The 12,557-nt window shown below is 34.8% G+C and overlaps 1 protein-coding gene across 2 annotated transcripts in view; it reads left to right on the forward strand.

The window, feature by feature from the left end:
• Positions 1-12,557, forward strand: part of KCNH8 (potassium voltage-gated channel subfamily H member 8) — a 178,406-nt gene that overhangs the window by 127,524 nt on the left and 38,325 nt on the right. For both annotated transcript variants that reach the window (XM_027639453.1, XM_027639454.1), the window contains exons 8-10: positions 3,210-3,407; positions 8,109-8,308; positions 10,022-10,271. In XM_027639453.1, the coding sequence (XP_027495254.1) occupies positions 3,210-3,407; positions 8,109-8,308; positions 10,022-10,271 (648 nt within the window). The remainder of the gene's footprint in view (positions 1-3,209; positions 3,408-8,108; positions 8,309-10,021; positions 10,272-12,557) is intronic.

Here is a 12,557-nt window from a genome sequence, read left to right on the forward strand (position 1 = left end):
GAATTATAGGGAGTGAGGTACCTACTCAGTACAGAGTTAGTACCAAACCAGGAGAAGACTGAGCTTCTGAGTGTCTAGTAAATGAAATAATGTGTTTTATATCTAGTTAAAAAGTTTGTAATCTGTGGATGTTTAAATGCTTTTTTATGCTTCTGCTGACACTTGAACACTTCCTCGATATAGATAAATGAGACTCAATATAGATTCTTACAGTAATTTTCAAAGTAGCCTAATGGAGGTAAATATCCAATTCCTATTGACTTTTCGATAGGACTTGATTACTTAAGTGCTCTTTTTCTCTTTGAAAGGTCTTCCTCTTAATTACGCTGATTGGTGCTTTAAAATGTCTTCAAAGTAAGAGAGCTATACCTAGATAATGCTAATTCCGAACCAGGCAAGATTCATAATGCTAAATTCTAGGAAGCTCCCTCTGACTACAAGGTATATTTATTTTCCTCTTCTTCCCTGAGGGCAGAAATTAATTGCTCAGGTTTGCCAGAAAATTTGCTGAGAGCTATTACCTACAGGAACCGAAAAGGAAAAGGAATTAGTCAATGATGCTACCTCATGACTATTTCCATTGGCTAATGGAAGTATTTATGGTCAACAGCATCTTGGCTCTACCCTGAAATGAAAAAAAAAAAAAAATGCAGTGCTATGAACAAGAAGATGATCTGGAAGATCTTGCAGCATTTTATATACTATGGCTGAAATATCATTCTATATTATTTCTTCAAAAGGTCCTGATTAGGATAATCTCTAACAACCAAAGTAGAAGTGAGAAGCCATAAACATGTTCTTATCTACAAGTCAGAGGAATATATGTATTGGCTTTTCACTTTCAGATAAACACTTTCTCTTCCAAGTCTAAATCTCCAAAGAAATTTATCTAACAGCTTTTCTTTATGTCGTGGGCATTATTTTCGCAATTGTTAAGAATTACTAATAATTTCTATCTGCTACTGTCGTAGTTCAGTGATAAGCCATTCATCCTACTGAGAATATCATTTGTCTGACCCTCAGTTATACCACAGAACTAGGCACAGAATACAGAACTCATTTCAAATAGTGGTGTCTTGGCCAGAAGTGCTTATTAGCAACTGTAAAATGACAGTATTATATTTGCTGTTTTGGTAGTAGAAATATTGTAGAAATACTGTAGGGACTTCTACTGTTTGGTAGGTGTCATTTATTTTTGTACCTTACCTTAACTAGCAGTAATGAATACTTTAGGAACAGTGATGTTTCAGAAGAGTTGGGTGATAACCTTGAACATAAAGTGAGCTGTAAAGAAGAAACCAGTTTACATATATCTATCAGTTAAAGGGTAGAGTCATCCACCTTTCCTGGATAATACTGAAAATGTGTGAAAAGTCAAAAAAATGGAAATACACAGGCAAAGAATCACTGGCTTTTAGAACACTCTCAGGAAGGAGATTTTCTCCGAAAAGGCATTATTTTAGTTTTCTCATATCAGTTACAGTTATTTAAAATAACCTGTTTGTTTCAGTTTTGCACTGAACATAGATTTCTTTAACTGTCTATTCTCTGCAAGGGATTTTCTTAGGTTTTTATTCTATATTCTTTAATGTTTAGGATTACATTCCCCAACCCAGAAACATAGGAATTAAATCTTTTTTACAAAGGGCCATGTTACTGTTGGGAAAATGCAGTGTAGTCTCAGCAAAATAGTAGTGTACAGAGGTACAGTTGGGCTTTGTATTGGTTCAGTTAGGCTTTTTTTTTTTCTTTTTCCCAGTTTCCTTTCATTTTAAATAATTGGGAGCCACAAATATAAAATAGCCCCACACGATTAATACTTTCTATCAAGACAAAATCAAGGAGATTTCATATTTTCATTTTTTTGTCAAGGTAAAACAACCTACTCAGTACTGCCTTGATATAACAATGCAAATTGCTTTCATTTATGCTTTTGGTTAAATTCACTGTCCTGCATAGAGTGGGTCAGCAGGGTTATGGTCAGACCCTACCCTGCCATAACCCAGCCCTTCTGGCTGAGCTTTCTCTGTAGGACAACATACCAGAGCTTATGGAGCTGAGCAGCCTTGGTTCAACAAGTCTGCTGTAAATAGTAAATTCTTACAGACTTTTTCCCAAACTTAATTGAAAGCTGGGACAGATACTTTAAATCTGTCCCTTATTTTGCAGATATTCTGTGCAATGGGATTTCCCCCAGTCATATTTGGATTCATCCAAATGGATGCTGACTGAAGGGGAGAGAGAATAAGCTTCAGGAGGTGATTCAGTCTATCAGGTCTCAGCTTCCAACAGAGGGACCACCAAACAATTTTTCTAGAAATAAAACTCTATCTGTCAGGATTTTTTTTTTTTGGAAGTTCTCCCTGAGTACCCAGGAAAAATTCCCAATCTCCCAAGCAAGCTGCTTAACAGGCAAAACTGCTAAAACAAATCAATTTTTATCCTTTTTTTCCCACAACTTGATTTTTGTGAAGCATCGTGTTTATGCAATTCATTCAGGTCATGTGTTTTCCAACTGCATATTTTTCCCTGCTTTGTAGCTTTGGGATTGTTTTGTTGTTGTTTTTTCAAATATCTATGAAGCAGTAGCTAATTCTACTTTCTTTAGCACACATAGACTCATTTAGCAAAATGAAAGGAAAGATTTAATGCACAATCTAGAAAACACTTACTGAAGCATCTTTTGAAAATTAATTCTGGTTTGTAAGTTATGTTTAGATCTTTGAATCTTCTCTACTGCAAAAAGAAACAAGAAAAAAGCTCTGAATATGTAATTACTATTGCTATTATAATGACTTAGCCTTAGTATGTCAAAAAGCTTTTCAAGCATTAATTAATGGAAAGAATCAAATTATGTTGCATTCTAGCTCCAATGTTATTAGGTGATGATTTTTTTTCTTTTCAGTAACTTAATGGGTTTTATAAATTATCTAATTAGACCTGTAATATGCAATTCAGAACCACTTCATTTCCATACAGATATACAGTTCTTATCATAAATAATCATGCATAAAAATAAATATTCCAAAGACACAATATGATTGTGCTGTATAAATTCCTACAGTTTAATGTTCTTTTTATTCTAGGAATTATGAGAAGAATGTAGTGTCCTTTAAATAATTTTTTTTAGAACTATTTTGTTTTATGGAATGTGTAGTTTTCATGGTGTCAGTATTCCTTAGTAGTTCTTTGTTTGCTTTGTTTTGCAGGTTGGCTTCATGAGCTTGGAAAGCGTATTGAGTCTCCTTACTATGAGAATAATACACTAGGGGGCCCATCAATCAGAAGTGCCTATATAGCTGCCCTATATTTCACTCTGAGCAGCCTCACCAGTGTTGGGTTTGGAAATGTTTCAGCCAATACCGATGCTGAAAAGATCTTCTCCATTTGCACAATGCTGATTGGGGGTAGGTACAAATGCTAAATGCCATGTAAAATGTTTTTTGGGGGTAGAAACAAGTAAAATAGCTGCGATTTTGCCAAATTTCTTTTATAAAAAAACACAGCAGAAAGGTTAACAAGTTTAATTGAAAAGAGCAAAGCAAGGAAATAACTTTGTTTGGTTTACACTACATAAACTCTCTTAGGAAGATATATTTATATCTTTTTGTTCAGTTATGGTGACTAAAGACGGTGTCACACAGTAAAATGCAAACTCGCATTATTGGCAGTGAGAATGGCCCAGGCATGTGTTGGGGATTTTGGTCACATGGCAGGCACTTTTCTGGTCAGCTGGGTATTATGTGCGTGTCAGCTCCAGTTCGGTCCCCACCACAGTCCTGAGAATAGTGATGAGGGAAGGTTGGCAGCTCACAGGGCGATGTGTCTGTGAGCTGGTGTGTATCCACATCTGAACAACCAGAACAGAGAGAAGGTTAGGGAGACAGGACAGAGCCAGGAAGACTGTTTGGTGAGCATTAGGTGACTCTACCATAAACAAAAAAGCAGTTCAATTGTCATTGGTAATCATCTGGTTCAGATTAGAATCAGAGTGCAATGTTTTGCTCAAATCGAAGCTCTTTGTGGTATTTTTATTTATGTTAATTATCTAATTGTACTGTTGAGGAAAGTCATATGCTCATTCATGGTTCCTTTCTTTCTGCTGAGACACCTGGGTACAGTGAACTAATCAGTGAACTAATAGCACCTGCAGACCTTTGTAAGCCAAGACCACTAGAAAAAGTACCTGCAGCTCTCTGTTTCCCCCAAAAATCAGCGGTGCTGTTTTGTAATGTGTACATCATACAGCTCAAAGATGTCACAGAGGGCATGAAGGGTACAAGCAAATTACCACTAAAGTACTGCCTCCTGCCTCCCCTTTTTTTTCTGCTTACCTAGTTATTCTAGAAATACTAGTAGGTATTTCTCCAGGGCTAGTCAGTAAAGCCCAGGTTGTCAACTGGTTGTCAGCTTTGCAGAATAAATTTTCATAGTCAAAAATAAATTGGCAATTTGACACTTGAAAGCAAGTGAACAAGATGAATGACCTGTAAACTATATGTTTGCAGCATAAAGTGGTATAAAACTGATCAATTAATTATTGTCATTTCCCTAAGTCACGAAAATGAGTGGCGATAATATAATGAATCATCCAAGAATGATATAATTTTGATTTTTACAATGTCACAAAACCACAAGCAGCTCATTAATTGCTCTTGCTGGTAGCATAAAATTATAAAATTATAGTTTTGAAATACTCTGTGGTCTCTCTGCTTTGGGGCTTTCACTACATAAAATTAGTTGGAATGAAGGAAGGAGTTTTCATTTCTGTCAAGAAATCAAGAGATACCCTGTGTAAAGTAATGATGAACATTTAATACTCTTTGATATGGCAGAGCTTTCATAAACTTAATAGAGTCAAACTTAAAGTATCTTATGCATTTATTTAGTCCAGTTATAGCAGTTTTATTTTCATTTCTTATATTATTAAGTAATAGAGATAACATGCTTGTGCTCTGAATAAATTGTGAAGAACTAGTTGACTGAATGTAGTAAGAAGGAACTGGTGACTGAAAGACGAACTTGCTCACAGGCAAACAGGTAAAAGAATGGTTTTATATCTGTGAGGGTCCAGTGAACAAGATATATCCAGGTAAAAGAGCAGAGCAGGTTGATCTCCAGGTATTTTCTTGAGGAACTGTATTTTAGATACTGTTGAGGAAAATCAGTAGGGCAAAGAAACTTGAAGTTAGCATCATACAGTGCAGATTGGTAAGCGTGCCTCAGAAAACTGTTGGGAATGAAGTACTAATCTGTACTTAAGGACATAACACCTCTTCATTTCTTAAAACATGTTTTAGGCTATTGTTTTGGCTGCTATTTAATTTTAAAATTCCCTAATGGAAAGTGATATTTTGAGAAAAATTTAGGTAAATTTTTTAGAGTTTTTGATAAAGCCATTAGTTATGAAATTTCATAATAGGTAGGGTGAGTTAGTTAATCAGTAGTCTTTCTGTACTTCTTTAGTGTTTGTCACTGCAAATTGAAAGAATGAAGTGAATTTACTACAAACTTAAAGAAAGGTGAGAAAAGAAAAAAAGTGTTAACAAAGAAATAACTTATAGTATGCCTTTTTGATTTTTACTGGCCTCCTGGTATTAATTTCTATTTTGCATGAATTTGAAATTTAAATTTATAGCAAGTAATATTTTGAAGATAAAACATCTTGTTACACATGGTATTTCTTCTTAAAGTTGGAAAGAAAATTTACTTATTAAAATTTATCTAGAATTCCTAGGATACCCAGTATCTGTAAAATACTAATCAGATCTGTCCTCCAGCAGACAATCATACCGTGTTCTGTCCTGTATTCTCCATATTATTTCAGCAAATAATGTGCAGCTTTGTATTTAAGAGATTGAAGGCCCGCTATACTAGCTTCAGTGCTCCCTAAGCAACAAAAATGTAATTTAGAATATCCATTAAAATAAAGGCCACTTTATTTTATGAAATATAGTTCCTAGAATTTTACAGAATGAAGTAATATATTTCTTACAGAAGGTAGGGTGAGTCTGTGATTATTTGATGAAGAAATCTAATGCTTGTCACAGCCAAGAATAGCTTGTCATCATAAGTAGCAGTTACCCTCGAATATATATAGGCAATGACACATTCTACCTTAATAATAAAATTTTAGATTATATTTGTCCCTATAATAACATCACAGAGATGTCTACACTGTCCAGCTCCTAACCTTAGAGCCTTCTGGTAGACTTGCATCACATGTGATTCTTGTATATGCATCCATACACCACCTAATGCTTTATTGCTCCCCCACTTTTTAAACTGATCATTGCATCCTTAAAGAGGCTACGCTATTTCCTTAACCTATTTAGATGTGTTTGGATTAATTGTTCAGCCACAGCTGCCATATTTCTATTGTAATATCCTGTACCTAGCATTACATCAGGCCCTCACATTTTGTTCCTCAAGCTTCTGACATTAATGACACAGAAATTCACTGTACCAACATGAACAACACCTAGTTTATCTAGATGATTATTCTTAGAAATTAATTTCCAGTTATGCTTACTTTCCTTTCTAACACACATACCTGATTTGTTTCTGCCCTGTTTTTCTGCACTCTCTCCACAATAAAGACATAGATGTTGTTACTACCTCCTTTGTGCTTTATCCAGCCTGTAAAAATTTTCTAACGCTTCAAACTAAAGAATTTTCTGTCTGTTTCTAACATTTAAAAGTGCATCCCTTCCTCCACCTGTTTCCCCTAGTCCCTTTCTGCTCACATTGGAATTCTGTAAATTGGCATTCAAGGTCAACAGCTTGTTTGTCTTGTTTATAAACCAATTCCTTTGCCACTTCAAGTAGTCTGTCTGCTTTCTTTCAAGCACTATAAAAATATATGTTCCTTTAGAGAAATAATCAAGCTCTTTAGTAGTTTTTTAATAAAAAATTTGTACACATCTATATTCTATACATCAGTTCAATATCACATGATAGACAACCTAGCAGTGATTTTTCCAACTCATAATCAGCAAGCACATTTCTTCATAGACAAACCCAGATGACCTGTGCCTGTAAGCATTTCTTCAATTTTGTTTCTGGTCTTTTTATTCCCAAGCCAGTATCTAATTGCAGACAAAGTCTAGGATGTCAGAACTTTCTGATAAACGATTTCTTACTATGTTTGACCCTCTCAAACAACATAAAAAATCAGATTGTCTGTTTGAATGTTTCTTTTAACCCGAACTTCTTCCTTACAATAGAGGGTTTTTTACTTTTTTTTTAATATCTTATTCCCCAGAATATGATACGTCTCTAAATGTTATATACCACTTCATTCCACTACACGTAGTCCCCATTAGCACTATGAGTGCTCTGAAATCTATTACATTCTATGTAGTTTCTAACTGACTATTTGAGTTAATTTTCGTACTGATTATTTCTCATCATTTCCTGAGGATACCTGCCTACATGTGTTCCTTCCATCCTTCCAGTACCTAAAGGGATACTACAAGAAAGATGGAGAGAGACTTTTTGCGAAGGCATGTATTGATAGGGCAAGTGGAAATGGTTTTAAACTGAAAGCGAGTAGGTTTAAGTTAGATATTAGGAAGAGATTCTTTACTATAAGAGTGGTGAGGCATGGGAAGAGGCCGCCCAGAGAAGCTGTGAATGCCCCATGCCTGAGGTGTTGACTGCCAAGTTGGATGGGGCTTTGGGCAACCTGATCTAGTGAAAGGTGTCCCTGCCCATGGCATAGGGATTGGAACTAGATGATCTTTAAGGTCCCTTCCAACCCTGACCTTTCTATGTTTCTATGATTCTGTGATTCTATGATTTTATTATTATATTTTCCTTTTTTCTTAGACTATGAACTTTATTTGACTTTTGCTTGATACCTTGACAGATAGAATCAGATGTTTTTCTACCGTATTCCATGACTGTGACTGCTAGTGTCTCAAAAAAGAGAAATGAATAATTATATTAATCCTAGTGTATATTACTCATGGAATCTTATATTCAAAAGCTTTATTATATCTCTCAATCAGGAAATTTGCTTTCTGTGAAGATCCTGTTGATTTTCTTTTTACGTTTTAATGATCAACAGATCCCTTCACTTTGTACATAATTTCTGTGTTCTCTAGCTCTGATGCATGCCTTGGTGTTTGGCAATGTGACTGCCATAATTCAGAGGATGTATTCCAGATGGTCCCTTTATCACACAAGAACCAAGGATCTGAAGGACTTTATACGAGTCCATCACCTGCCACAGCAGCTAAAGCAAAGGATGCTTGAATATTTCCAAACCACGTGGTCTGTCAATAATGGAATTGATTCCAATGAGGTAACCAAATGAGGGAGTTTTTGTGTTTAATGGTATGAACTTAGAGTCAAGAAAAGGGGTAGTATTTCTTTTGTGATGATGTGTTTTGTGTTAAAACATCAAATCATACATTAAAATTCAAATTCCTTCATAATTCTCAAGTGCTGAAGAGGCATTAATCAGAAACTTTTTGGATGATGCCAGCAGAAATGCTACCATGAGCAGTTCTGTATTTCAGTAAATAAAATATCAACTAGGGGTTTTAAGTCTTCTTTAAAGGAGGAACTTTGATGCCCTTTCCTCACCTCCTTCATTTTATTCTTTGCAAAAGAATACTGCAAAATATTACTGCAAAAAGTGGTTTAGCCTTAATTTTTATGCTATTTATTTCCCTCTATTTTAAAATTTTTCAGAATGTAATGTTAGAGTGAAATCAAAAGACAGATTTCTGGTGGTGTCTTTGTTTGCTTGTTTTAAATTGCTTATCAAGGTTGTGTGCTAGTATACTCCAGGAGAAATAATGGCTTCTCTCTGCTGAAGTGTTACTTGAATGTAGCACTCCCTTCAGATTTCTTGTTATCTGTGTTATAAAACCCAGTGGTCTCTAAAGATAATGTGGAAATAAGCAGAAAGATTTGAATTTGAGAACATTCTTTTCCTGATAAATTCTTTCTGTTCTGTGCACAGCACAAAGAATGGGATGTTCAACAGCTTCCTAGCAACAGAAGGAGCTTAGTAAGATTCAGAGGTACAAAAATCACTTAGATGTCAAAGCTTTCCTAGGTGTGGTTAATGATCACCTTCAGCTTTTGTACCTTCTGTACCTTTAGTTGCACTGAAAGTGAGTGAAAGTACTGCTGTACTATAACTGCAGCTCTTCATTATTCGCCTTCTGTGGATAAAGTGCCTTGTCTAAGCCCACTTGGTCAAGTGTTGGCTGATTACACTGCTTAGATGCCACACCCCCTCAAACTACAGACAAAACTATGTTTGTGGGCTTGCAGCTTGAAAGAAGTAGGAAGACTTCATAGTCTTTTAGTTTCCATAGGTTCTTCTGTTGTTCATTCACCTTGTGGCCATTCCTTTCCCACCCCTCCTTCAGTGTCCAATTACATTATAAAAAAAATGCAAAAAAGAACAACAAAATCCCGCAAATAAATAAACAAACAAACCAAACAAACAAAAAATAAAACCGCCTTGCAGGGTTTTTTTTAGTTATTCCTCTTTCAGTGGTTTTACCATAGAAGAAGCAACATTGTGTATTGATGAATTTTATAGAAGCATATTAAAGAAAACCTAAACTAAGTTCATGTTTGTTTTGAACAACCTACTGTGCTTTCTGAGAAGAATTTGGACAAGTTTAAATTGTGCATTAGAAGGAATTCCTACAGCCAGTCTGTTCACCCTTTTTTTTCTTGTTTGCTTTTTCTGTTGGTTTGGGTTTTTTTGGTTTTGTTGTTGGTTTTTTGTTTGTTTGGGTTTGTGGGGTTTTTTTGGGTTTTTTTTATAAAAACATATATTTATTCACATTTTTCCTGGAATTTATCAGTGTAAATATTCAGTAAGGTATACCACGTCTCATCAAGGGGATAGGAAAAATGAAAGGGAAGTAAGAAAAATGAAATGAAAGGGAACTATGACATGTACAGCACTACCAAATCATGTCACTTCTGCAAAAGTGGAAACAAATTATTTTACACTTTTTCTCTTTTCACCCTTTTTTTTTCTTGACAGCTTTTAAAAGACTTCCCAGACGAGCTACGTTCAGACATCACCATGCACTTGAACAAGGAGATTTTGCAGCTCTCCCTTTTTGAGTGTGCCAGCCGTGGTTGCCTCAGGTCTCTGTCTCTGCACATCAAAACCTCCTTCTGTGCTCCCGGGGAATACCTCCTCCGGCAGGGAGATGCCCTGCAAGCGATCTACTTTGTGTGCTCAGGTTCCATGGAAGTCCTGAAGGACAGCACGGTGCTGGCAATTCTCGGTATGTTCACAGTCATAGATTCAAAGAGGAAGAATGGTCCCCCAATGTCGGAGGACCTTCACTACTAACATGTGGCTTAGTTTGTCCTGTAGTCTGATGAGAAAGAGTTTGTTTAATTTTACTATTCCTATTCTATGGACACCCTTTCTTTTTTTTTTTTTTTTTTTTTTTTTTAGCTTAAATTTCCTTATTTTTTGACTTAAGGAGCTTTCAATTGCTGGATTGTTAGCTGTGCAATATTTCACATGTATCCTCATTTTCTTATATTTATTCTCTCTCCTTTCATGTAGAGAGGTACTTGCTAGCTTTTTCACAAATTGCTACTTTCAACTTAATTTGATGATGGTATTGACAACTCAAAGAATATTGGTTATAAGTTCCCAAAGTTTCATGAAAATTAGTGGCTGGACAATGCTCCCACTAATGCTCCCAGATGAAAGAAAGCAATTTGAGCCTACTGTTAGTCTTTGACACGTGTGTGAACACCCCTTGCAGTAAAGCCTTGTGGTAAAAAACAAACATTGTTGGCTCTGCTCCTCAGAGCTATTTCTTCGTGCTAACTGCTGGCTGCAGTCGTCTGGGTATATTAGAACAGAGAAAGGCCAGAAGTTCAGTTCTAATAAATTTTGTTTAGCTGTTAGCTGCAAAATGACTGGTTTGACTTATTGAGTTTTAAGCAACTCTATCTGTACATTTGCCTCAATCTAATGCCTACTAAAGATATTCTCTTTATCTTCAGCTAAAGGATGATTAGACTTGTCTGAGCTAGGGTTTATAATGTGTTTTGGTAAAGTAAAATACAACATTTTGTTCTGAAAGTAGAGAATTATTTTATTATGATTTTAATGTCTCTTTAGATTTAAATGTATTCTTCTTTCTAATAACTTTTAATATTCTTATAAAACAGAGTTAAAAAGAACATTTCCTTTTTTCGCTTTCCTTCCTGTATTGTGGGATTACACTAGGCTGTTGATAATGGAAGCTTCTGGTCCTCTGTAATTTAATTTCCTTAATTTTACTAGCATGCATTTGATTGGTGTTTTTTTAGAATATAAATGTGATACAGGTCCCATTTGTTTCAGAACTCTTTAATTCTATTAGATTTACAGTCCATATCACTCATCACTAATTTGTAATTGGTAAGTTTTAGAATCTCTTGATTTCATTGGGTCACATAGGTCAAAGATATAAAATATGACTTAGAAAAAAACATAAGCTTAAAGCCAGCAAAACATCAAGAGCTACGTCCACTGGAACTATAATTTCATTAATGATTCCATCTTCAGGCACTTCTGAAAATGTTAATGAAAACATTGTTGTGTAATGGTGACAATCAAAACAATAAGAAAGAGATTAGTGGATTTCTGAGAGAAGTTAATGAAATCATAATGAAAAAAACCATGAACATAACACAATGAAATAATGTTTCATTACAGTGAATGGGTGCTTCATCATTTAAACCTAATTAACACTAGCAGAAGGTGAATGCATCAAAAATGTAGGTCCCTATGAGAAATTGTGCTGTCTAAATCCAAGAGAGCAGGTTTTTTTCCCTGACACTGCTGGGTTACTTGCAGTTCCCAGAATATTTCATAATTCTGTCCTGATTCTAATTCTAGTGGATTAGTTTTTGTTTACTGAACCATTCTCACAAACAAGCAGTACCGTAACAATTCAATGAAATGCTCTCATTAAATATATGTTTGGTTCCTCTTGAGACTATTACTTTACATCTAATTATGATGGTTAGGATATATTTTATAGGAAAATATGTTTTAATGTCACTTATTTGCTGTTTGAACATATATCTTTGATTTGTTAAAAATATTAGCCATAAGTTATTTTAAAAATATCCATAATGAGGACATATAACTTTGACTGCATGTCCCAGCTATATTAACAAACAGATATGTCTGTAGAAATATACATATATAAGTTTGTTCTCCAATTAAAAAAAAAATAAAAAAGAGATACTAAGAAAACTGAAATGATTATTATGTAACAAATGTTGACATTCAAGGTACAATAATTTTACCACTTCATTAATTCTACATGGAACTTTAGGTTACTACCTACAGACTGCTACACGATTTTCATTTGAAAAGGAAACATACATTAGCATTACCAAATCAATTGCAGTGTCTTTCAGGCTGACGTTATTTCATCAAACACTATAACTACAATCAGATTAAAATCTAATATTTTTCAAAAATATTTATGCATTATTGATACTAATACTGTTTGTGTGTCTAAAAAGTTTCAAATTAGGATGTTTTTAATATATTT

This window comes from Corapipo altera, unplaced genomic scaffold (assembly GCF_003945725.1).
Source record: "Corapipo altera isolate COAL_440 unplaced genomic scaffold, ASM394572v1 44, whole genome shotgun sequence".
Taxonomy (NCBI): domain Eukaryota; kingdom Metazoa; phylum Chordata; class Aves; order Passeriformes; family Pipridae; genus Corapipo; species Corapipo altera.